General features: G+C 42.7%; 1 protein-coding gene across 1 annotated transcript; it reads left to right on the top strand.

The window, feature by feature from the left end:
- The first annotated feature begins 162 nt into the window (after positions 1-162).
- Positions 163-26,625, top strand: FBXO32 (F-box protein 32). The gene is made up of 9 exons (XM_019552496.1): positions 163-345; positions 5,540-5,652; positions 7,362-7,411; positions 7,972-8,064; positions 15,211-15,304; positions 15,852-16,036; positions 20,785-20,967; positions 21,924-22,067; positions 23,010-26,625. The coding sequence occupies exons 1-9, from the start codon at positions 230-232 to the stop codon at positions 23,097-23,099; spliced, it is 1,068 nt and encodes a 355-aa protein (XP_019408041.1). The 5' UTR covers positions 163-229; the 3' UTR covers positions 23,100-26,625.
- The last annotated feature ends 916 nt before the right edge of the window (positions 26,626-27,541 follow it).

The raw sequence follows: 27,541 nt of genomic DNA, 5'->3' as shown, positions 1-27,541 counted from the left end.
GCCAGAAGGGGGCGGGCGGGGGGAGGGGAGGGAGGAGGCGGCGCCAGCGCCCAAGTTTCCAGGTCCCCGCGCTGGTAAACAAAGCCACGTGTCCCTCCCCGCGGGGCGGGGCCGGGCCAGCGCGGCTCTTCCGGCAACAAAGCCCGCGCCAGCCCCGGATAAATACAAGCCGCGGCCGCCCCGCGCGCACACCCGCGCCCGCCCGAGGGGCCTCGCCGCAGCCGCAGCCATGCCCTTCCTGGGGCAGGACTGGCGCTCGCCGGGGCAGAGCTGGGTGAAGACGGCGGACGGCTGGACGCGGTTCCTGGATGAGAAGAGCAGCAGCTACGTGAGCGACCTCAGCAGGTGACGGCCCCGGGGTGCAGGGCGGGAAGGCGGGGGTTCGTTATTTTGCGGGGTGCGGCCCGCGCCCGTGTGTCCGCGCCCGGCTGCCCGCTCCCGGTGCCCGCTGCCCGCTGCCCGGGCAGCAGGGGCTGGCCTCGGCCTCCCTCCCCGCGCCGCCGGGCGAGGAGCTGTCAGCCGGGTCACGATGGATGGCTCCTGCCTCCCCTCACTAGAGCCCTCGACGGTTCTTGGCCTGGAAAGGAGCAGAAAGCCGCGTTTTGTTGAAAGGCTTAACCTCTTGGAGCCCTCATCTGCTTGGTGTTTGTAATACATCACCCTCTTTTATCTCCCCTTGCCAAAGCCAGGCTAGCTATTTCAGCGGGGGATTAGTTGCGCAGGCAGGGCTGACTTTCATCCCTTGCCTTGTGGGGTGGTGAAGGACGGAGACCAGTGGTTGCAGCCTGGCTGGCCGCGGGCGGCGCTCATCCGAGCGGCTTCTGGAACTGGAGAGCGTGTCCTGGGGTTTGTCTCTTTTTGGTTCTTCAAAGAAAAAAAAAAAGAGGAAAACGGGCAGGATCTATTTTTAAACACTGGGGCCTTTGTTGTGTGTGTTTTTGAAAGCGTAGCCTGACGTCAGTTTGTTATGGCAGGCACTCCTGGTTGATGGCTCTGGCATAGCCTTGAACTTGGGCCATTAAACAGAGGTCTGCTTTTGTTTATAAAAGCCGCCCATGTACAAAGATAGCAAGTTGTTTTAACTCTGCTTTATATATACTGTGAAGGAACAATATATTTTTGAAAGCCATGTGGGATGTGAAACTTAACCCTCCCTCTGCTGTCTCTGGCGCGCCCCGTGTAATAGAAGTTGGAGCCCTGGGCTCCCCATGCATGTTTGTTGGTCGTCCTGATCTCTCTTTGTAGCATGAGAGATTCATGCCTTTTGCAACCTGCCTGGGAGGAGAAGTAGACCTCAGTTACCGTGGCTGAGGCCGAGCACAGCAGGAGGGGACAGTGCGGCATCTGGAATTTATTTACCCTGGAAAGGTTGGCTCGGGCACATCTTGCTTATTGTGAAGTCCTCTCCCCGCTGAGTGATCGGTCCAGTATCCTTTACAAGGTCACATGATTAATCAGTCAGAGGCCTATGATGCTTTAGGATCCGGTGTTCGGTTGAGTTTTAGGCAACCGCAGCAACGAGCCAGGTGTCCATAGAGTGAAAGGAAACTTGATAATCTAGGGACAAATTTAGTCCTGGGTATCTCTGGGATTACACCTGCTTGGAACAGGGCTGAATTTACTTGGTGACTTGGCAGACTTTTATCCTGAGGCTTTTAAATCTTTGCCACCCCTGTGAACTGGGAGCCCAGGGTCCAAGGGCCCCATCATAACCAGTTCTGTGCTGCATGATCTAATGCTGTGGAGTACCAGTGAGTCATCTTATCTGCTGATGTTTTTGTTCCCAGTAGAGTAAGCATATAAACAAAGATGTAAGGTCTATTGAAGATGGGGATTAGTAGGGCTCCTGATTTGGGTAAACATGACTTTCCAGCTGCCACGGGTGTAGCTCCTACTGACTTTGGAAGATACCTACATTCACTGCTGAAGACTTTTTGGCCCACGTGGGTTCTGTACCATTTCTGGGCTGTCACCCAAGTGTGCAAAGTTCTACCTTCCCATAAAACAATCATCTACAACTTAAATCAGAGAAGGGGGTGGATTGGATTCAGGGACCCGCTGCAATTCAGAAAAGTATGCAGCAGCATCAACACACAAGCCCTGACCCTGCTTGCACGGAAGAAAATGTCAAAGCTGTCATTGAGTTTAATGATGCGGGATGGTGCCTGTAAGAGGTGTCCCTGAAAATCATCTGGACCACTGCCAGCTTCGCTGGGAAACTTCTGTAACATCCCTCCCCCTCTTCCAGAAGAATATATGTCTTAAGACTTCCTGGTTCATGAGAAACATGATGCCTTTGCAACTATTAATCTTTCACAGAGTGTAAATAATATTCCTTGTGTAGCTTGATGACTCTGAATGCAAACAAAATGTTCAGGCAGTTCAGCTGTTTACAGTGCTGCAGAGATTATAGGCAGGGAGACTTTGCTGTTACCCCGGGTGTGATGATAACCAACAGCCAAACTGCTCATTCCAGAGCTAGGCTCTTAATGCAAGGCCACCCATTGTCTTTATCAGAGCCTAGAGTGAGGGTTATGTAGGCCATGATCTGGGCTGAAGATTTGGGGGGGGTGTTTCTTTGCACACAGTCACGATGAATGTGACTGAAGCTGGCATAGAGTAAGCATGATTTGCCTGTGACCTGCAGGCAGAATGGGGTTTCCTAGTGCAGCAGAGGTTCAGGCTGGACAGGTATTTTTGTGAGCCCCACCAAAAAAGAAAGCTTAGACTCCAGAATATCTGCCGTGCAACTCGGAAGAATGTCAGACCTGGTAAATGTAATGGCTGTTGACTGTAGAATAATGAGCTTGGTGCTTTTCTTCAGTTCCTTCTGTGGATTTTCATGCTGGATCAGACTCAAGGTCCATTCAGTCCACAGTCCTGTCTGACAGTGCAGCAGGCAGATGCAGATGGTTATCCCAAACTGCCCCCCCCCCATTTAGATTTCATCAACAGCTGCTGTTTATAAATCAGAAATCTTCATGAGTCATTTGGTGTCAACTCTGGAGTCAGGGGTGGGTTGAGATTAAAGGCATAATGCAGGACTAAGATCCCTCCGATTCATGCTCCAGTGACTGAGTTTAATCTTGGTGTCTGGCACGCTATGCAGTAGGGATGGTTGCACACTCTAACTTTCTTCAAAAGTTGTAACCTTTTTTTTTTTTTTTCTTTAGAGGCCTTTCTTTTTCTTTCCCACTCTACACCACTGCAGCTCGGCCTTCGCATGCAAGCTAGCTCCCATCTCTGATGCAGAGCACTCTTAGCCTGCTATTGGGCACCCCATCTGAGCTGCGCCAGTGAAATACTTGGGGCAGCCTGTGGGCTGCGTCTCTGTGAATCCTGACAACATGACTTGTAGTTTCATAGTTTCTAGGATCGGAAGGGACCTGAACAGATCATCACGTCCACCCCCCTGTCCTGAGCATGAACGAGTGTTGGCATCATAATACCCCAGCCAGATATCTATCCAACCTCTCCTTGAAGACCCCCAAGAGGGGGTCATTAGCTCTGCTCTTCACTTAAACTGCTGGAAAGCTTAAGAGGAAAACGAAGCAGTCCAGGGCTTTGAAGTGGGCTCTGAGAGGTTTTAGTGTCAGAGTGGTTGTGGGGAGCCACCAATTCTTTTCCCTCCTCTGTGTTCAACCTACCAATGCTTCAGGTTCCTGGGGGAGTTCCTCTTCCCACTGTTGGACCTGCTCTGGACCAGTATGGAGGTGTCCAGATAGAGCCCCTCCCCCTCCTGTGGTTTGCTAGAGGAAGATGTTGCTTTGGGAGTAAGAGTTTGCAATGCACAACGTTAATCGCATAGCTCTGAACTGACCCATGGAAGAAGAGGAAGCTTCTGTCACTTGGTCTCGCTGTGCAGCCAAGTGCTGTGGAATTTGGAGTAGCTGATAGCAAACCTTCCCCATGTTCGTGTGACCTACTACTACCCCCCTTCCCCCCAGTTGCAAGCAAGCTTAGGAAAAGGGATACAGCCAGCAGACCTATATTTAGAGAGATCCTCTCTGCGTTTTGTTCTCTTCTGAGATAATGTAAAATATCTTTTAAACGATAAGCCCTTAGAGCGTGCCCTGTAATAGTTAAGCATGAACTACATAGGACAGGAAGCAGCCTGACATCTTTGTCTACTCAGACGAGACTGTTTATTTATGCGCCTCTCGGGCAGGAAACTGGGCGCATGTTGCAAAGCTCTTATCTGAGCCCTGTAACAGTCACGAGTCTAGCACCTGACTAGGAGCAGGGACAGGTGCAAAGGTGCAGGACCGAAAAGCAGTCTTGACAAAGCAAAGAGAAGGAACAAGACTGGACTTTCAAGTAGGACAGTTCTAAAACCTCCCTCCTTCCCCATGGCAGCTTGTATCCCCCCAGATGGGGCATTTGTTTGCCTTTCCTCGAGCCACCTGCCAGGGTGTCTCTGCTGTCCCTGGCACCAACTCTCTGACTCTGGTGTAGTGGCTTTTCCACTGCTGCTTACGGTGACGTGAGACTTTCCTCTCCCTGCTGCCCGCAGGGTCCTGAACAGCAGTGCCAACACTGTCCCTTCGTCTCCATTTCATGCTGCTGCTTGACGCTATATAGAGTTACACAAAATATTTTAAAGGCTTGATCCAAATCCCATTGAAGTCAATGGGTATCTTCAAAGGTTTGACTTGCGGTATGTTTTTGAGATGATAAAAGCTCCTGTCCTGGTTTGTTGCATCCCTTTGTTACATGGTTAGTACAGGTAAACAACTGGGTGCGTAACCTTTCTAAATAGATGATTTTAGCCAGAGATCCCACCTGTTAATGCCCCCAGTAGCTGTCTGCAGACTTGTGGAGACAGCCATCCAAACATGAGCTGGTGGTTTGCTTATGTTTACAAGCATACAAGCTGGGAACACATCTCTTTAAAATAAATTTCAAATCTTGAAGAAGCTGGTTGTCCGGTTCCCCTCCCAAAGCCCTTTTATTAACTGGCATGAGGATATTATGGCCTGCCACTACAGAGTGAAAGCTTTGGGCACTCTGGTTCTGCATCTTTGTAGGCGAGTGGATTGTGCTTTGCATGAGCCTGTCTGAAGGAGTTGCAATCCCAGTTAGCCACAGCAGCTAGTAGGAAGAGACCACATCAAACAAGCAGAAAGTTAAAGAGGGCAGGAGTGCTTCAAGGTCATGAATTTCATCATATAACACATGCTATTTGTGTGTGTTCTGTTTTTATAGGTGTGTATGTATAACATGTATATAGGTATGGTGTGTGTGTGTGTGTGTGTGTGTCTGTGTAGGTATTACCACAAAAATCTAAGCATGGAGGGTACAAAACCCTTAATGAAAAAATATATTTTTGGATTATTGTTACTATTCATTTGTGAATTCTGATCCTGCTTCTAGTTCTTTCCAGAATAGCACTAAAATTCACTGTTTGTAGGTGCAAAAATGCACATAGTTTACAGAGACCAGTTTTCTGGGAAGAGTAAAATAATTTTTGCAGGAAAAAAAAAAAATTAAAAATCCCCAGATCACAAAATAAACAGAATCTCTTCATTGTCATTCACAGTTACTGCAAAAAGGAGGACCGCAATAAGGAGAATCTTTTCACTGGCATGAACTATGATGTTGCTGCCAAGAAGAGAAAGAAGGACCTGCTGAATAACAAAACCAAGATTCAGTGTAAGACAGCCGTTTGGGTATTTTTTAAAACAAGTTGTTGGAGGAGGGGAAAAATGCTGCAGTGTATATATTCTTGCATAAATGTCAAGAAGCCTTCCAGAAGCCTCTTGAGTCTCTGCACCCATGTGTGACTTAAGTAGAGAACTTGGATACGTTTCTTAATATGAAGATTTATGCCCTTGTTGTTAATCCCTGCTCCAAGCATTCGTGCTTGTTGTGTTCAAATTTTTGTCATTTGTATTTGGCAGAGGAAGACTAATTTTTTCCTATGGTACATTCAAGTGAACCAGTTCCAATTTTTCCCCCCCTGTAGACTTGCACACAGCAGACTGAATTTTACTCTCTCTTCCCTATACACATTTATACAAACAGAGGCAATAAGCCTGAATGTAAATTTGGGCCCTCACTGGCCATGCAAAGCACATGGGGGGGCAGGGAAGATTCTGACTTGCTCTAAATAGTGGAAGGTTTTAACTCAAGCGCACATGCAACTTGGGCTCTTATCTCTGTGCCCAGTATGGGTGGACCCTGTGGAAAGTACACAGATGAGTGTCTGCCTGGGTCTGACTGGAGCATTGACAGCTACATTTGTAAACTTCACATGCGCAGAGAGGAAATGGTATTGTGAGAATCATCAGTTGGCTACCTTGCAACCCCCAGGGTTTCAGTAATCTCTGCCAAAATTGACTCCCAGAGGTGTGTTTGATTCAGTCTGCAGTGTAAACAAAATTAAACATTACTTTGACAATCTCTGACCAGATCCTGACCTTGGTCACTGACTTAAAGGCCTGACTTGAGGATCTGTACATGTGCAATGGAAACTTGGACCTGCCCCTTAACTTTTGTTTCCTAACATAAGGGCATCTGCATTTGTATCCTCTATGCTGCATTACATGTAGTACTCTTCTGCATCGAATCCCATCTTTAAAGATAAAAGCTGAGGGTTTAAAGTTGCCTTTATCTTTTAAAGTTACTCTTAAAGGTAAGGGGAAGATAAAAGCATGGTTCACCCTTAAACAGCTTCACTAAGAAAGGGCCACTGTAAAATGCATTGAAGAAGGGAATGGAATAGGAGAGTGCTGAGTGGGTTCCTGAACTCCTGTAGTTATTGGGAAATGATGCAAAGCAAGAGAGCAAAGATGTTCATGTCTTTGTATTTTTAATTTACTCCCATTCATGTTTGAGTAGGATGCCAAAAATATGGCAAATTCAGGCCTAAAAAAATTTTACATGCAGGTAAAAGCAGTTTCTCATGGGCCTCTATGAATGCCTAAGCTCACCACTATAACTGCTAGAGTGTCTCTGAGTCTTGTGACATTTTTGCTCAACTTTATACTTGACATTTAATCCAGACACTGTAACCAAGGTAGTGAATATTTAATAAAATCAATAACAAAACCTGGCTGCCAGCCTCTCTTATGGGCTGGGAGCAAAGCAAGTAAGGTACTGTGGTAGATCTGCAGTATGTAGATTATTAAATACAAAGTCTCTCGGACTGTATTGGTGAAACACATGCCCTTTCTAGGATTCTCCTTCTATCAGATGAAGGATTAGGGAAGCAAAGCAACCCAGAAGGGCCTGATGGTGATCCTGGTTGCATCAAAAAAAATAATACCAGTGGAGATGATGGAACTGGCATGAGACCAGAATTGGGCTTCATCTTTTTATCCATTTAACTGAAGAAACTGTCTCTCTTCCTTTCTTAACAGACTTCCATCAAGAAAAATGGATATATGTTCACAAGGGAAGCACAAAAGAAGTGAGTACCTTCTTGTTTTATTTCCCCATGCTGGTTTTTCCAAACACTGTTAATGGGTCAGACCTCTTGAGGTATATTTTGGCATCGCAAAATTGTAACAACTAGATCAACGTTGTCAACAGGGGGGTACATCACCACCGCTGTGTGGCTGCCATGCACCACTGCCACTTTGTGTTTGGCCGCCAGAGGGATCCCCTCCCCACTCCATATCCAGAAGAGGGTACTTGCCAGGATGGGATGCTCCTCAAAAAATGTTGAAAACCCCTGAACTAGATGATCTGGCTTGTAATTTGTCTTGCAAGGGTGATTACAGGCCATAATTGAGGATCAGGCCGTAATTGTGCCAAATGCTATCCATGCTTTAAAAAATGACTTTGCTTACCTACTGGTAAACCGAATAACATTCTTAGCTTTTGCCCTGTTCATCCCTAGCATGAAAAAGCACTGCATGCCAATTCAATTGCATGCATGGGGAAGGAGTGGATATAAGAAACCACTTTGACTTTATTCTGTCTCTGTCCAATAAAACATGACAAAGCTTTGTGCTTCTCATTTCTCAGCGTCACGGCTACTGTACCTTGGGAGAAGCTTTCAATAGACTTGACTTCTCCAGCGCTATTCTGGATTCCAGAAGGTTCAACTATGTTGTTAGGGTAAGTATAAGGCCAAGACTGACTTTACTGTAACCTCTTATGAAGAAACAAATTGTTGAGGTGCTTGACTGAGCAAAGAGTGAGCTCAAGACTAGAAAACCTATGCTGTGCTCTTCCACAGAGCAAGAGGGTGGCTTTGGGACTAGTTAAAGCATCTCAAGATGTCCATCTGTCCATTCCCTGCACGGGCCAGATAAATCCCACACAGCCTGCTTTTAGATATACTGGCAATGGAGGGCCTGTGTAGAGGAGTGAAACGAAAGTTATGCATCTCCAGTTTTCCTGCCACATACTGTGATGGAAAGCAGGTGTGGTGGTGACTTGTTTCTGAATTTTTGGTGGGGTATGTGCATGTGTGTGGTGGAGGTGGTTTTAAGTCATCTGTTCAGTTTCTCTTTGAAATGACTTGACTATCCTTGGTCAAGATATCACTGAGCAGGTCTCCCCAACTGCAACTGCCATTTTCTTGGCAGTCTGACCAATGAGGCCATGGAAACTTGCCTATCTACTGGCTTTGGAAGAGGATCCATTCATCTCATGGTTGAAACTCTATAAAAGGACATTGTAAATTTGTAATGTTGATGCCTGTGCTCCAGGTTTATCAGCCTTCTCCTTAATGAACACTAACTGATGTACCCCACCACCAAAGTACAGTTATAAGATATGATAGACAAAAACTTGGGGTATGCTGAATGCCTTGAGTGCAGTGGAATAGCCTGTGCACCGGAACACAGGCTATTTGAAATGCATGTGAAGATTAAGGATCCCTGAATGTCATGTTTACTAGTCCACCAGTGACCCATTTGAGAAGGTAAAAGCGAGAAGTGTGGAGAGCATGAGTGAGACGAGCAGAGCTGAATATCCAGGAGTCACTGGCTATTAAGTCTGTGAGGAAACAGACATGACTATAGCTCCATGGACAGCTCCAACAAACTGGTTCTCCTGTTATCTCTGCACAACCTCTTTAGATAGAAAAGGATTCCTAGTACTACATACACTTCCATGTTAGATCCTTGTGCAAAGCCCATATACGCAGACCAAGACTTCATCTCTAATTATCAGTGGTCCAAGAATAATACTGCTCTTATACCAAAGACATAAAACCAGGAAATGCTTATAGGCACATTAACCACAAGTTAATCTGAAATTTCAAAATTTGTTTATCGAAGCTTGGAACTTGATCAGCTAAAAAAAAATCTTTTATTAACTCAAGGCTCCTCTTCATACACCATCACCAGATGATCATTGGTGGAGTACAGGCTGTTTAGGTTTTAGGTTCTGGGGCAAGCGGAGTCCTTGCTGGCACACTGCTTTTACTCAACTGTTGGAAAAGAGTTGGTCAAAAAGATGATCCAGAATAAATTTAGCCTTGGATCCTGCACCTGTTGTGTAGTTGGGTGTAGGCCAAGCATTCCAACCTAATCTAATCAAAACCTCTTATCTTTCTGTGCAGGATGGAGGTGGTGATTGTTACTTGGCTTTCTCTATAGTTAACCTTTTTTTGTCCAGCTGAGCTACTGTTAACTTTTATAAAAGACAGTTTAGTCCCTTTTCTTTATCCTTTAGACTCCCTGCATAATGAAATCACCATGTTTTGTCTGTGCTATCCTCCACGTAGCATGCAGCAAGCCACCTATATGAAAATTTGAGACTTTTTTTTTTCTTAAGAAACATAAGATGGAATTAAATTTTGGAGATCAACTGAAGCTTCTAGAATGACAGACCCTTATGGACTCTCTTCCAACATGATCATCTCCAGTGTTCAAATGTAGATATTGTTATTTGAAGCTTCTGTGCAAGTGGAAAAACAATAGTACAGTAACCAGATCTGTAGCACATCTTTGGTGTCTAATGCTTCTAACCACACTGTACCACTGTGTAGGGCAGGAATCCAAGAACTGTAGTTGAGGGGCGGAGGGTACATGTAAATTTAATATTAAGCTCCAAAAGTGATTTTGGTTCCTGTTAGGATTTCATTCTGAACTGATGAGCCATCCATGAAATAGCTGGCCCAGTGAAGTTTTAGTCATAGTCAATTTATTTTCAGGATGCAGTGTAAAGAGACAAGCAGAACAAATTGTGGCATTTTTAGATTCTTCTCATCATCCACTATCACAGACTGGCAGAGGCAGCAGCCTCTCAGACTAAAGTTGGTAGGCGTTCTTGTTTCTTTGACTTGCCTTGCATCCAAGCTGTGAGACTTGATCAGTAGTTTTAAGAACATGGCATAACCTGGAAAAATGAATCTTAAGCTGGCTAGCAGCTTGGCAGGTAAGACCATTTAAATATAATCTTATGCTGCAAATATATAAAACTGACTTGGCTAATACAAACTTTTCACTTACATCTCTGGATAGTAGCTCTTAAAACACCATGTGCATGGTTTGTTTATGAGATGTCCTGCTTGGACACAGAATTGCCTCTTGGGTTTTGTTTGATAGTCCTTAACAAAGCAGGGAGATGCTCCAGAGCACATAGGTGAGCAGTCCATCACACACAACATGCCCTTACCATTGCACATTAACTCCCCCCTCCTTTTCCCATGGCTGGAGAAGTACAACTCCATTAGCCTCACACATTTGATCAATAGCATACTGCCAAATGCAAATACTTTCCAAGTGCCACTTCACAACTGGAGTAGGGAGAGAAGGTACAGGTGGCCAGGGAGACGTTTAAAATGCTTCTCTTTGTATCCTGGAAACTTCATTATAAGCATTGTGGACTACTAAACAATATAGCTTTTGAGTGCACTGGGAACTCCCCTGTTAACAGCTCAGCTGTTCATTAAGAGCCTCTAGCGTATCTGCTTTGCTTGCTTTTTGTAAAACTCATGAAAACCTCAGTATTCAAAAGCCTACCCAAGGTTCCTACTTCTGTCTCCTGGATCTTGCTACTAAGTATGTCCTTGTTTGGGTAAAACCTAAAAATCTTTTTGCTAAGCTCATGCATCTCACAGGAACACTGACAACTTGTTTTTGAGCCAGGAGTGGCTTGAAAACATTGGGGTTTTTTGCAGTTTATAGGTAACACCTTGGCAAACAGTGTAGGTAAAGAAGTGTCTTCTCCTTGGAAAGCCAAGAAGCCACTGGATTGTGTGATACGTTTCTGTAGAAAACACTCACCTTGTCATGATACAGTTTCTGTTGTGACTTAGTACACATCTCACACTGTTGGGGCTATCACCCTGAAATGGGTTCTTGCCGGCTAATGACTTGCATCTTCCCACCCACTGTTTAGGTGTGAAGTTAAGCCTTCACCTTTCAGCTCCATTAGTAACCAAGAAGCTTGGAAAATAGTTTGAGCTTAGACCCCACATATTAATCCTGAAGTAGCTGTGGGGCAGTTTTAAAAATGGAGACTGCATAAAGGTATGCTCCGTGTACATCTGTAACATGAGCTGAGCTGATATCGCACCTTTTAGACAGCAAGGCAAACACTAAAGCTGTTGCCTGTTTTCTGAAATGTTTTTGGTAGATGACAGTGAGCCTGTGCAGACTTTCCTCCCTTCACAAGGATTTACCTTACAGTGTTTTCATAATATTTTGCAAGAGATGAGGCACTCTTGCTGTAACACTGCTTCAAATCATAAAGTTTTTGAACCTGATCCCAGATGCCTGAGGACAGATCTTCTTGAACCACGTGATCTAGACAGCTCGTGGCTAGCTCATGTACTTTCTCAGATTTATGTGTTAAAATTTCTATGGGACCTAGTTTTAGGAATCCTGGATTTGTTGTAGCATCTGTTGGTAGATCTATTGGTGTCTTTATTGTGAGTTGCAGTAATTTATCTGACTATCAGTTTTGTTCCAGGCTGAAAGTTGGCATATGAAGCCTCAGCAAGTGTGTGTGTTATGGGGGGGGCAAGTTTTCATTGCAATAAACTTCTATTGCAGATGCTAGAAGCCAAATATTCAACCAGGGGAGTCAAGTTGTGCAAACTTACCTTAGCTGAGGATCTGACATGCGATGCTCAGTGCCGCATAGTGACTTGTGTTTTGACAGCTCTTGGGTGGGGGGGAAAAGAATACTTTTTATCCCTGTACCACAAACCACAAACTAGCTGACCAGCTTGCTCTCTAAATGTTTCAATCTGGGACTTTCTTAGGGGGTTTGGATGGGAACTCTTCCTTCTCATTCTACTTCCTAATTGTTGAGAAAGTAGGAAGTATCTTTCTGCCCTTAAGTGTCATAAGGCACAAGCACATGAGTGGAACCAGGAAGATTAAGGGTATGGAGCAACTTGCAGCTTTTCATTCCACCTTTTCTTTTTCTTAAAACTTATTTATTTTGCCTGCCTAATCCTCCCAAATAAAATGAGATTGAATTAGGTGAGGAGGCCAAGGGACTTTCCTTGGGAATATTGCATAGAACAGAAGAGAGCCATGTACCTACCATCACCACCTCTGCTTCCATCTCCCACCCCATGTCCTTTATGTCCAAGAGTCAGAACTGTTTCATGCATCTCAAGATCTGGCCCAAAAGTTTGGTTTCCCACAAAGGGACTGAGTGCTTCCAGATTGGTGGGACTGGTAGTTATTGAGCATCTTCAGAAAATTAGGCCCTGGCTGCTGCTGTTCATCTTTCCCTTTTGTACTGTTAAACCTAGCAGCATTTTGTACATGGAATTGGGTGAATACCAGTGTCAACAGTGGTTTCCATGATACTGAATGTAGATAAATTGACCCCGGGGCAGGGGAGGAATGACTACTGCAATTCCACTTGGTTTGCAGTAGTGTTAGTCTGTATAATGCACTGATCAACACGCTGTATGCCATTTGTGTTTTTAAACTCTGAGCCACATTTCACTATGTCCCCAGTAATCTTGGAATAAATTCCATTAGCTCTGTCATTCTGGATCTCGGTTGGGAATGACTGTAGACCCTCAACGCAAAGCTGCACTTTGCTACTTATTGTTCTACCTGTCTTTGTGTACTGGCAAAGAAAACCAATGTTACTCACATGTCTGGAGTCTATTTTGGAATTTGGCCGTTCCTTCTTGGCATTGCAGTTTGCTTTGGAATATGTCTCAGGAGGCATTCATAATATTGTTTTCAGATTAGGATTTTATCCTTTATTTATTGCTGCTGGAAAAAGGTGATATGTGATAGCTTTGCTAATTTACTTGATAAATAGCAAAAGGAAGGGACTCTATTTCATTTTGATTGTCTGATTTTATTTAACTCCCTCGGTATTCAAGGATCAGTTTTGGTTTGGGTTTTAATTAAAAAAGAATAACTGAATCTTATAGCATTTTGGCCACTTAGCATTTATAACGTGTGCAAAGATTTGGTGTGTTTTAACATCTTTGTAAGCAAAAGTCTGCCCTTTTTTTCTTGGTTGTGTTTTTTTTATAATGTTTCTTGAGGAAGCTGTTCCCGGGACTGTTCTAGAACATTGCAAAACAGGGACAGGACTTGTTTATGGTTGAAGCTGATCTGGATGTTTGTACGACTGCACGGTCTGGCAAGTTGAGAATCATAATTGAAGGTCATGAGGTTAAATAGAGCAGTGCTAGCAGTTTATTACAAAGACTATTTTGAGGAAGTGTTCCTTTTTTTCCCCCGCTCTGAACATCCAACATCCAAAACAAATCTTGGAAAGATTATAAAAAAAAAATTATATTTAAAAATAAATAAATAAAAAATCTTGCTAGCTAGTTTTGTGCATCGGCATATATACACTGTACAAGTGAGAAACAGCAGAGAACTCTGTCAAAACACAGGTACTACATATTACCTGATGAGCTTGTCCCTTCATTATCTCACCTGCTTGCTCAAATTTTGGGTTATGACCAAAAAAAAAAAAAAAAAAAGCCCAAAATATTTTTGCCCTGCACAGAAATGTTAAACTGTGAAACTGTGGATTTTTTTTTCCCCATCTTGTTTTATACCAATCACGTGAAGTGCAAGATTATTAATAGACTGTAAACATCAGATGGTTTTGAGTTTAAAGTTGGCCTGAAAGATGAACAGAAAAGCAGACTGGTCACTGTAGGCCACTTTACAGCTCCTAGCTGACAGTCACATGCTAATGACAGAGATGAGCAAAATGGGCAAATGGTTGCAATAATACCTCTCTCTGAGCTCAGAGTTTATGGCAAGGGGCCAATAACTTTATGACTTCATTCCTGCCATTCTTATAGGTTGGCAAACATCAACTCATGACTTATCAACTCTTGTCAGGAACCATCTCTGTTACTTGACACAAGGAATAGCAACTGCTCTGTACAATCCCTATTGCTAGTAATGGGATAGTATAACCATGGATGATAAAGCATTTAATAGGCCAGTCGTGTGATGATACATGTGGATTGATTGGCAGTATAAACGCTCTTTCTTTCCCTTCTCAATTAGAGCAGAAGGATATGAACCACTGGGAAAATAGAATGACTTGTAGAAAATGTATGGCTTTCAGATCCACTGAGTTACTGCCTGTGATTTATTTCCCAATTTTAAAACCCTAAAAAATCCTTCCAGGACACTTGTTATTCCAGTAGAAAAACATTTTTTTTTTTTATGAGAGATGAAAAAATTCCTCCAGTAATTTTACCCCAAGCACTGCAGCATTTTGAGCTAGTGCATAGGAATCAGCAAAGTAAACAAGGGGCCTAAATAGTTCTGGATTCTTTCAGTTCTAACAATAATAAAAATGAGGAATTTTGTAAAATAGGAGTCTTAAGCTTTCCTCTTCATGAAAACTCCTGTATGAAACATGTTGCCAAAGAGGGAATCAGAGTGTCATTTGGCATAAATGAGGGAATCTCTGATGCTCAATGCACGAGTTTATTTCTTGTCCCCTGGTGACACTGCATGTCTATGTATATCGGTGCGAGACCCTGAGATACACCATTCTTTGTTTGAATAGTCATTGTCAGGCTGAACAGTGGTATGTGGCTTTCTATACCTCTGAACCATGAAACAATCACTTAAAGAGCCCTCTTTCAACAGATGGTGTTCTTCTTCCGGGGTAGGTTTAATCATCTTTTTTTTCCTCCTGCCCTTGCATTTCTCTGTGGTCTGCCTACCTCTGTTGTATACTAGAGCAATAAACAAGTATCTGAACTGCTGGGCTGTCATGTGACTGGAAGGCAAGATTAGAAAAATATCTTTGTACTCTAAGGCTGGCAACTTCTATTTTTATCCACAGCTGTTGGAGCTGATAGCAAAGTCTCAGCTAACATCACTGAGTGGAATTGCCCAGAAAAACTTCATGAACATCTTGGAAAAAGTGGTGCAGAAAGGTAAGAGAAATATAATGCCCCTGGCTTGTATCCACAGCATCTGGTGACAACCAAATCCAGGATGATCACAGTGGAAGATTGGGAAGAGGTGCAGAAGAAAACTCAGAATCAGAAGAGAGCTTAAGGGTCATCTCATCCAACCCTGGGCACAGATGTAGGATTTGCAATATTAGACGAGTTAATCTCTTCCTGTGACTGAAGTCCACTGGAGAGCATTCCCTGGGTGGGAGTTGGGGGGGTGTACTTGGAAGTACTATAGAAAGGCCACATGCCTCACCTTGGCTCAGTCACTGGAACAATGAATTATGAGGAAATATGACCTCTCTAACTTGTCTTGTCTAGCTCATGCTGGAGCTCTCGTCTTATTTTTTTTTTTTATTAAGATTTCAGCCCTTAATAAATAACTCTTTCTGATCTTAGGCCAAAAGTTAAGGTTTTTTTTGTTTTTTTTTTTGTTTGTTTTTTTTAATGAAACCTTCAGAAAGAAGTGAATAACAAAAATATATATGAACTCCATATTCCCTTCTCTTTTTCTTGGCTTCCAAAGTCCTTGAAGATCAGCAGAACATCAGGCTAATAAAGGAACTGCTTCAGACTCTCTACCAGTCACTATGTACCCTGGTTCAAAGGGTAGGCAAGTCGGTTCTGGTTGGAAACATCAACATGTGGGTGCACAGAATGGAGGCTATCCTTCACTGGCAGCAGCAGCTGAACAACATCCAAATCACCAGGGTAAGCAAGAGTCCTGGCCCTTGCTGAGAGGCAAATTATATGTTGGCTCTTTCATACAGCCTTATCATACAGCAGCTCCTGCCTGGGGGACTGGATCATCATGAGCATTCCCAAACTGCATACAAAGCATGCTGATGGAGAAATTTGGATTGTTAAGATTTGAACTGGACCAGATAAGATAATGGAACAGGGGTCTTATTTTTGTTATTATTTTATTACTTCCGAGTTAGAATTTTAAACCAAGATGAAGAATGATTTTTTGTTTTTATTTTCCCCTTCCCCGCCCCCCACCGAGTTACATGTTTAAATGTTCCAGGTGGCTCTGAGCTAAAACTAGATTTATCTAGGAAAAGCATGAAAGAGCCTGGCATCCTCAAGTGCCCTGCAGTCACTTTGTTTTGAATGTAATAGATACGCTGGATCCAGGATCCACTTCAAGTTGTAATGGAAGATGGGCCTGTAAATAGACATTAATTCTGTGGCTTTTGCAGGGCAGGAAGCCGCTTTTCTACCCTGAGAAACTTTAGGGTGTTAAAATTCTCCTGACCCAAGTTAAGATGGGCGGGGGTGGGGAAAAAAATCTCAATTCTTTGTAAACTGAAAATGCCAAACTCTCCATTCAAGTTTATCAAAACATTTTGTCTTAATATACATCCTCTTTTTAATCCTACATTTTGCTAACACTTCCAAGTGAAGAGTTGCTAGAGTCAAATCTTTGGTTTCTAGTGCTGCAGTATGTCCTCCTTTTATGACTTGACTCTCTTCAATTTGAAATTAATTGTAAAAATCCCAGTCCCCTCAGTGAGACCAGGATACAAACTTAAATGAACTGTCATGTGAACTTTTCCCATACTAAGCCTGCAAGAGTTTAGTGAGGTGCTTGCCCTTGTAATTTCAAAGCAAGCAGTGCTGTATCCTGTGACCAAGGAACCCTGAAGTTCAATCCACCTTCCAGCCCAAAGAGAGGTGATGAGAAGGAAGTTAACGGGCAATGAGGAAAGAAGGCTTCTCTGGGCTTGACTCAGCTATGTCCAGTGGCTATATCCTCAGTCCCACAGTAATCTGTGTGGACATATGGCCACTGCCTTCAGTGGAGCACCCTATGGGTTTGGGCTTCTATTGGCATGAAGCTTGCAGAAGAATTGGGACCCAACTGGTTGACTTAATAGCTAAAAACATTTTCCCTTCTAGATTGAACCCATATCAAGTCAGGAAAGAAAGTCACTTGCATCAGTTCAAAGAAATGGTGTTGATCCCAGCCAAAGTTCTGTCGTATCAGCATTTGCAAACTGAGCTGCCTGTATGTTATGTACTTGTATTTACTGGCTACAATGTGGAGGAGAGACAGTTGGATGGAGATATATATAAATTTTTTTAAAGCACTGTGTGAATATCTGAAGCTGTAGAAAAAAATGTCATGTTCATGCTCTTGTTGGGTAAGTTTTTGAGCAGGGGAGGGGAAAGAGCACAGTACTGTAAGCAGCTGGTCACTCACTGTAAGTGGGCTAAGTGTTTGGGGTATTTCTGAAGGGGCAGATGTCTTGAAACAGCCAAGAAATATAGTTTGGGGATGGAGGGGTAAATAGCTTGAAACCTATCTACTGAGCATGTGCAGTAATTTCTTTAAAAGAAAAAGAAACCACTTTTCTGTCCATTTTTTAACAACAAAAGCCTCTTCTGATCTAATCTTTCTTCTCCAAAAAAGTCATGCTTGAAATGTACTGGAAAGAACAAAAAAAAAAGAGCAGATTAAGTTTTTTGGCCCTGATTTTCAGCAGAGCCCTCAAGCATGTGCTTTAGTGTCACTGACTTCTTCAGTAACAAGACATCAGCATGTATGTAATAGCTGAGCTGAACCAGAAGGCCAGGCCAATGTGCCTTACTTGGATAAAACCCTCATTTATTTAAATAGGCTTTCTGCTCAGCAGTATTGCAGTCTAGTGCCCTTTGAACATGAGGCTATAACCAGTCCTGCATCTTCTGCAGGAAACTTGACTTGAATTGTGGAGTGAGGGCAAGGATCCTGTGATGTCCCGGTACGGCAAGCAGATCTGTTGCAGGGTGGGGGGTGTCCCAGCAGTCTTGGTTCCAGTGAAGCCTCCATTTCTTAAATGACACAAACAAATAAATTATACTGAATTTGAATTGTTTCATTTCATTATGCAGAACTCTTGCATCTGAATCTTTTGCTTGCTGGAGGGGTTTTGCACCAAGAACATGGAGGCTATTGCAGTGGGAAACAGAACAGGAGACAAAGTTGATAATGGAATTTGGACAGAATTAGTTAAATGTTTCTTCCGAAAGGTTTAGTATCAAAATAGTTAACCAGATGACATTTACATTAATGCTGTGTTAAAAAGACTGGAACAATGGGGTCCTTTGGGGCTGTTGTTGATTGGCAGTCATCACTATGTCTGTTTGATGCTGTTGGTAATTCTGAGTGCTGGAAAATTTATTGTTTTTCTAAAAGATAAGCACTTGGCTAAAGGGTGGATGGACTGTGCAGCCTGTTTCACTGCTGTGGTGCTGCAGAGTACATGGGCTTCTGTTCTGGACTAGTAATAAATAGTTTTGTTGCCTGCAGATGGAAAGGTAGGAACTGTTTGGTATAAACACACTTATTATGCCCTTAATCTCTGACACCATCCAGCTGATGGAGACAGGGTCATCAGAGTAAAAATAGTGCCACGCAACTTCCATCATCTGATCAGCAACTTCTGTGTTTGGTTTTAAACAATTAATTGCTATGCCAATTGCAAAGAGGGTGATGTAATGCCACAACTTAAAATTGAGGCATTTCTGTGCAGGGTAGTTGATGACTTGGGACACTTGTTTAAAGTGCTTATTTGTCATTTTACCAGGGGAGCCCAAACCTTCAAACTTTAACTTGCCTAAATAATAGTTTGCTACTTCATGTAGCAATTGGAGCCGATATTCTGGTTTTCTTACTGCTTGGACCTTGGTCCATGCAGGGGACTTTTTCCCACATTCAACAATCTGTATCTAGGCAGCAGTGTAGCTGCACTGATGTTAATCCAACAAAACTACAGTGCGTTCTGATGGAGCCTCAGGGTTTAGTCCATGAGCATAAATACTGATTCTACTTGTGGACAAATATGACCCAGACAAGACCTATAGAAGTATCCTCTGTAGGAAAGAAAACTTAAAAAGAATGTTCCTCAGTAACTGCTAACAATATCCCAGGCAACAATGGCAGGGAAATCCTGCTTTCTACCATTACCCATGAACTGCTGTGGTTCACCTAAGTTCTTATGACCCTAAAAAACAAAGCCTTAGTTTGACATACAACATCCAACCTGGATAGACTGAATTAATCTGAGGACTCCAGGGACAGAGGCTTTAGTCATGTTGTTCTACAAGCAAAAAATATGCAGAACTCTTGGCAGAGGTGATATCTTTTATTAGACCAACTAAATAGTTGCAAAAAAATGTTCTTGCAAGCTTTTGGGCTCACTCGCCCTTCTTCAGGCAAAGGAGAGTGCACAGATTTGTGACATTTCTCCCAAGTAGAAATGCAACTTCATATTGCAAAGGGAAATAAAAAGATGTTATAGGTTCCCCTGGGTGGAAAAGTTCATTTTATGAAAACTAGGCTTAAATAAAAGTTCAGGCAGTCTGTTTACCTCCCAAGTTGTCTGATGGCAAGCTGGGTGTTGGTTTGTTTTTGTTTTTGTTTGGTGTTGTTGTTTGTTTTTTGTTTTTTCTTTCTTGGTAAGATGTTTTCTACTGCAGTGGTTCTCAACCTTTTTTTTGTACCAAGACCCATTTGTAAACATCAACTGCCAGCCCCAACCCAGTGCGCCTCACTCCCACACTTGAAATGCTAAAATGTCTTTTGGGGACCAGTCTATCTACTATGCATCAGTGATGAGGGGAGTTAATTGTGCAATTAAAGCTTGGGCGATCAACATGGATCCTGTTATACTACAGTAAACAGTGGTAGTGTTTGTTCTGGTCTTCCTTCTATAATTGTACAGCCTCTTGGACACTGGAGACCCAGTTCCAGTTCTTGTTGGACCTACCAAATTTGCAGTTTGCATGATTTTTGTGGAAATCTTGAATTTGGGTGGACTGCATGAAAAATGGCAGGCTCCATGATTTGGGAGGCTTGCAGGAAAATAAAATTACCAACAAGCAGAGAAAAGGGCAGGAAGCCTTGCAGTCTTGGAGTATAGGGGGGAGGGAGCAGGGAGGAAGAGGGCCAGGGCAGCGCAAGGCTACTTGCAGCAGGAGGCCTAGAAGCAGCAGGCAGTAGCTGCTCGCAGCTTCCACACCTCCTGCTGCAAGTAGCCCTACCTGCTTAATAACATGTGGATTAATGGTTTCCCCAGGCTTAATTGTGGTAATTAAGTTGTGGTTTTGGGCCACGTGGCAATCTCCAGTAAGGGGTGGGACTGCTGGGGGCCATTGGCCAATCAGAGGGGTTGGGGGGGGGGGTTGTCTTGCTCAGTCCATGTAAATGGTGGCCAGCCCTAGGATCTGTCTGCAAAATCAGCTGGCAGTCTCCTCAAGTTTGGTAGACCCCTCGTAATATTCTTTCCCTGGAAGTAGTGGCTCAGAAAAACTGTAGCCTATGAGAAGATCTCCCAAGGAAACTGGTCTCTTCCCACAGATGGGAAATCATCCAACACTGCTGAATCCTGTGTATATAAATATTTAGCAAGTAATAATATAGCTGTATTTGGTTTAGTTCATCTTGTATCATTTTTACTTGTTTTTTTTCCCAGCCTGCCTTTAAAGGAACAACCTTTACCGACCTGCCACTGTGTTTGCAATTAAATATCATGCAGCGGCTAACTGATGGGAGAGACCTAGTCAGCCTTGGTCAAGTTGCCCCTGAGCTGCAGGTGCTCAGTGAAGACCGACTGCTATGGAAGAAACTCTGCCAGTACCACTTCACAGACCGACAGGTACTAGGAGAGAAGTCACTGCTAGATCAGTGACCTATTTCGGTCTGTATATTTGTGAGTGAACATAAAGGACCTTCCTCATATTGAGCATTACTTGGATCTAAAACTTATACAACACGTTTCTAACATTGACTGGCATGTTATGGCCAAAAAGCTTTTCTGTTGGAAGTTTGATAGTGTTGGAAATGCCCCAGTACTGATCCCTGAAATGGAAGGCCTCTTAACAATATGGGCCAATCTTTTCCATGTTGGCTGCTAACCAAGGTAATCCAAGATTGTAATGACCAAGCATTGTCATTGCTTGTACTATATGGGAGAGAATTCTTTCTTCATCTAACCTTAGCAGTCACAGCAGTTGGCATCCTTGTGGACCATCTCCATAGAATGGACAAGGATTGAATAGTCCATGAAGAATGACTAGTATTTTGCCCTTTTTAAAGAGAAAACGCTTGCTGGCTGAGGTGGTTCGTCATCCCCGAGAAAGGGCCAGGATGTTACCCTTCCTATTGCACATGCTGTGGCTGTTTTGTGAATGAAGGTTTTGGGCTGCCAACTAGTTACTCTAGAGTAGTAATTTTCAACCAGGATGCCATAGCACTCTAGGGTGCCTTGAGATCCTTTCAGGGGTGCTGTGGGGTGCCATACACTATTAGGCTCAGTTAGGTTTACAAACCTGATTCACAAATAAGCCCAGACATTTCAAATATAAGTCCATAGCTGTGGTGTTTCTGAGTTCTTTGCAACAAACGACTTGATTTTTTTTCCTTGTTGGCAAAAAAAACAGTGAAAACTGAGCAGGCACTTTCCAAGGGGTGTCTCAAGTCTATCCAGGGTTACCTTAAATCTAAAAAGCTTGAGAGCCACTACTTTAGAGTATGGAGAGAATTCTTTGCAAGATCACTCTTCAAAACAAGCAAATGCTAGTGTGCACTCAGTCTATTCTCATTCTGTTCTAGATTCGCAAACGGCTTATTTTATCAGATAAGGGGCAGTTAGATTGGAAGAAGATGTACTTCAAGCTTATAAGGTGTTACCCAAAGAAAGAGCAATATGGAGACACACTGCAGCTCTGCAGACACTGTCACATTCTCTCCTGGAAGGTACGTATAGAGGGTCTGTTTTCTCTGAAGTCTTAATATGCAGGTATATAGCATCTCTGAAAGTCAGTTCCACATAGCTTAAAGCTCTTGCTATTCCAGAAGGTGTCTTTCTGCGTTTGTTACCCCACAAGGACCCTGTCCCCTCTTCATAGAGGAAGAGCAAGTCCCATTCACGGCCTTGAGGATTAGTGTGTCTCCCTGTGATGAGAGAAGAGGGCTGGGTATGACTTGGTCAATTTGAGGCATTTGGGGCCTGTCTACACAAGATGCATTAATGCACATTTAGCCGAATTGAATGCGCATTATGGGTGTGCATCTACATGTGCATGGCTTTAATGCACATTTAAAATGGTGAAATTAGGCTAATCACACCTAAATGTGATACCTGCAGGTATCATTTGCAGGTATCAAATTTAGGCGCAATTAGTTAAAGCGCATTAATGCACATGTAAACACAATCCCATGTGCCAAGCCACTAGAAGTATATGGCAAACTCAGAGACATGGCAATAACTTAGCGATAAGTTTCTGCACGTGTAGACACCTGCCAAAAATGTGTTAAGCTAATGTACATTAGCTTAATGCACATGTAGATGTGCCCTTATTGATCCTTGGGGACACATTCTGCCAGCTGTTTTCCAGCCTTCAAAGAATTGTATGCCAGTTTAAATGCAATGACAACAGAATCGAGCATTTAGAGCCTCAGAGTGAATTTGGATCCTTGCCCTGTCTCCCTCAAACATTTACCTGTCCCTAAAATCTAAATCTGAGCTTTGACTTAATGCTTTGGGTGAGAACATAAGTAACCCTGATTTTGCTGTCTAGCTCGTGTGCAAACTGTATGTGCAGCACATGGCACAAGGAATGGTGCTAGACCAGTCTGACTTGTGACACTCATTCCATTGCCTCTCTAAACAGTGTTTCTTTTTTCTTTCCTTTTCAGGGTACAGATCATCCTTGCACAGCCAATAACCCAGAGAGCTGCTCCATTTCACTTTCACCACAAGACTTTATCAACTTGTTCAGGTTCTGAATCCAGGGTCTTCACAGCATACTAGATTCTTTTAGAGGACACTTTATGCTGCTGAGCTTGGACACTCAACTTGTAAATAGTGTAAATGTCTGTGATGGTTTGAAGCTCCTGAGGCAAATGAGAAGAGGAATTTGAAGACAAGAGGTGAAATTGCTCGCTGACACTACTTAAGTAGTAACAGACTCCAAACAAGACTGGTGTGGAAAGCAGCATGTTGTAAAAAGTTCCTTTTCTTGATCAGAGTACAAAATGCAGGAAAAACTTGAGTCTCAGTTTTAGAAGTTAAAACTGAATTTTCCCCTCCACTCCTGGCCATTTGAACATATATATTTTTTTCAGGTTCTAATAATTGAAAAGGAAGCAATATGAGTTGAGGACTGTTGAACTGTTCCTCCATCTGGTTGTTATTTACAACAGATATTTATAAATATGACTTTAAAATATTTATGAGGAAAAACATCCCTCTGACAAGGTTTAATAACATTTGTGTGAGTTTTAAAAAAAAAAAAATTGGATCCATTCTGAAATATATATCATGTATAGGACTTTATCCTACTTAAAAACAAAAATCACACACCACACCATTTTCTACCTCTGAGGAAGAATATCTTTCAGCAAAAATCCAGTGTGCAATGTGAACTTTTGTATTTTGATTTAAAGGGAACTGATGTTTTGTGAGTAAGCATTTTTCCTTCACATCTTAATGCTTGCTTTTTTTTTTTCCATTGGTTTTCTTGCTCTACTCAGTGCTTGATTGCCTAGACAATAGGCACCTCTGAAATACCTAAGATGTTACTCCATTCTCTTTTTTGAATTTTTTTTTAAAGATTTAAGCAAAAAAACCACACCAGGGTATGGTTATATTTAACAGGGGAATGTGATGGATTTGAAGGGACCAGATCTAACCTCTTACGGTGTAAATAGTTGACAATAACTTCTGATTTCCATGGAATTTATGCTGAGTTTACACTGATCTGAGAGATTAGGATGTGGTTTGTTGGCCCCTGGTTTGGTTTTTTGTGTTGTTACTATGAATATACACTACATTACATATAATGTACCACATGCTCCCAATTAAAGTCAAGTGGAATTTCATCCTCAAAGGAATCCAATGCCCTGAAAACTGGTGCAACTTGGAGAAGCAAAACTCCATGGAAGCCAATGGAATTGTACCAAACTACATTTCCTGAGGATCTGGTCCATGATGGTTATCTTGAATGCTGTTAGTTTATATTTGATGTAACAGCAGAAATATTGTGGAAATCCCAGCTGTGAACTCCTACTATAACAAGGATGCAGCCAGTCCTGAGGGTGAGTAGGGGATTTCTGACTTCCTAACTGGCATCCCATAGAAATGGAAAAGACTTATCTAGCCTATTTCCCTGCCAGTGCTAGAGTGCTTCACATTGTATCTAGGCCTCAAATGAGACCTTGGTCCTATTTTGAGTTCAGCTGATTTCAGCATGACCTAGGTTTGGTTCTCGGTATTCATAAACTTGTGGATTTTGACCTCGTGAATCTGGCAGATTCCAGTTTATGTACAAAAGGTTTTGGAGGAAAAAAAACACATAAAAAAATCTTTGCAGTTCCATAGCAGAGTTCACATACAGCACTTTCTCTTTTGTAAGCAAAGCACAACAGAAAGGCAAACGTTGTAAGTTGAATGGTATGTACAAAGGAAGTGTGAGAGAGGAGTACTCAGGACAATTCAGGAAGAACTACTTGAGTTAGTTAAATATTCTGTTCCTTTTTTTACATTTTTTTTTAAAATAAATTATAACACTTTCTGCAGCAGCTGTTTAATATATATTTGCATTTTTGCAAACTGAATCAACCTTTGCTCACTCTTGGAGTAGATGTGGAAAAGAAAAAGAGGTCTAGTGATTTGAATTGAGTATAAGGAGTAGGGACTAAAGCCCTGATTAAAGGGAGATGCTGGTTTTGAGGAGAATGGGTATTTTGCTTCATTCCAAAGGCGAAAAGTTTTGTTCTTACAGAAACTTCTAAGAGCCAGGGTGCGAATCCTCCCTGGCACAGCTCAGCATTATCCAGAGAAGGGTTAAAAAGTGTCCAAGTTGGGGAATTTGTTCCAGTCCTTTTCTCCTCTTGTCCATGCCCTCCATCAAACACTGGTGAAAGGAGTAATTATGACTTAATATTTATGTCAATTGAAACTGGTGACACCCTGGAGAAAGAACCTCTGATTGTGGGTGTTAGTGTCACAAGTAAGGAAGGTAACGGAGGCCACCTTCTCTCATTCATGCCTGTTCAGCCACCTGTGACATCGGTGAAGTTGCCCAGGTATAAATGAGGCCAGGATTTGGCTTGGTGGAAATGTTAAGAGCAGGAAGTAAATGGAGTGCTGCCATTGTGTTTGCAGGTCCTTTTATTCCTTTCTCTAGCAGCTAAAAGTACTTCAGTAACCTTCTGTTTTGAAGGTTAATTTCTTCCCCACTTCTCCAATCCCACTATAGGACTTTGCCTACTCCCAGTAAACCAGCCTGTGATGGGGAAGTAAATGTGACTTCCCAAGCAATGGGTGTTTCAGGCTAAAAACAAATCTTTCCATTCAAGTTTTTTTTCTTATTAAAGTCTCTCTCTCTCTCTCTCTCTCTCCTTTGTTAAATTCACTCAGTGTCAGAGTTAACCTCAGGGTTTGAATTCTGGTCCTGTGTTTCCTGTTCCACTAGCATTGGAACTAAACTAGTGGGTTTAGAGCCGTGACTTGGCATCTTCTGAGCTCTAGTACTGTTTCCTTTCAGGCAGATTGCGTACTCTCTGCCTCTCCTCCCGATCTGTTAAGGGAAGATGACCCTGGCCCCACACCTCACAGTGCCCTACTGCTTAGTACATGCTCATTAACCCGTCTAAGTACAGTCCTGATCTCAAAGCATTACACAGGCATTTATCCTAGGGCCCTCTCTTAACTGTTACACTAGTTCACAGAGTGACATTTGTTTCAAGACTGCCTATATAGCTCCCCAATGTAAAGCCTCCAAGATGGAGGCTTAGAGCATGAAAGCAAACGTAATACAAAATATTAAGGAATGTAACCTATTAAATGGCTCTGCTAGAGAAAGAAATAGAACTGGAATCTGTCTCGGACGGCAGCTCTGGTTCCAACAAAGCCTCTGTCTTTTAACTGAGATGCGCAAGTGAATGATGCTGAATTAAATAATTAAATCTAACAATGCAGCACCCTTTAGCATGCTGCAGAGGTTCTTAAACATGATGTTGTTGTTTTTTTGCAAGTGATGAGGTTACAACAAACCAAGCTTTAAAAAAAAAAATTAAAAAGGGACCGATCTATTCAAGCAGCTTATCTACACTGCTAATGCATCTGTTTGGCTTGGGGAGGCAGGATAGTGAAAACCAAACCCTGGGTAGGCAGATAGCTATACGGCTGCCTTTGCACAGAGACCTTCTTATTTTCCAATCGATTCTGGCAAAGTTAGCAGGAAAAGAAAACAGACTTTTATCTGTGTTTTGGAAAATACAATAGTAGTAGTAATGTTTTCTGCAAAAACAAAAAAATCATTTTGGTACATTTTTGTGGAAGGTTCCTGTTAGGAATGCCTCCATTTCAACGCTACAAAAAACAGCACAGGTTTGTTAGCCAGCATAAATCCAGAGAGATTCCACTGAAGACAATGGAATGACTCTGTATTTACCAGTGCAGTTGAGCAGAATGTGGTTCTGTACAGCAATTTAAAATAGTCTTGCACAGCAGAGGGGGCTTAGGAAGGAAGAGTAGACTTTGCTTTTCAGCTTCCTACAAGAGGCACATATTTGAGTGAGTTTTAATGACAGCCACTTCATAGATTTCATAGACATCAGGGCTGGAAGGGACCTCGGGAGATCATTGAGTCCAGCCCCCTGCCCAAAGGGCAGGAAGTCAGCTGGGGTCATAGGATCCCAGCAAGATAAGCATCCAATTTACTCTTGAAGGTGTTCAACGTAGGTGCTTGAACCACCTCCGCTGGCAGACTGTTCCAGACCTTGGGGGTTCGGACAGTAAAGAAATTCTTCCTTATGTCCAGCCTGAAACGGTCTTGCAGGAGTTTGCAAGAGGCAGGATTTCAGTTGTACATAACTTGAGCAGCTTATGCAATGTGTGGTATCTTTTTAATGTTAATTATAAACTGTGTGCACCTCCTCTTATATTGGGTTTTTTAACTTGTGTTATCTTTTTTTTTAAGATACTTCTGCTTTGTAAAGTCCTGTAGGAAAGCTTGTATTGCTCTGTAGATGTGCTTCATATGTTTAATTGCACCATACCACTTTCTGTACACAGGAAGATCTTTAGTCCTCAATTTTTATTTATTTTTTTTTTTTTTCAACTCCTGTAGTGACTAAAGTTTGTGTTCCCATTGCTGTTTGGCTTTAATTACTCTTACAAAGCTAACTGCTTCTAGAACATACGCAGGTAGTAAACCAGCTCT

Source organism: Crocodylus porosus, unplaced genomic scaffold (assembly GCF_001723895.1).
Source record: "Crocodylus porosus isolate Cpor-Errol unplaced genomic scaffold, CroPor_comp1, whole genome shotgun sequence".
Classification (NCBI taxonomy): Eukaryota; Metazoa; Chordata; order Crocodylia; family Crocodylidae; genus Crocodylus; species Crocodylus porosus.
The sequence above is the reverse complement of the archived record's forward strand: the minus strand, read 5'-3'. Positions and strand labels throughout refer to the sequence as shown.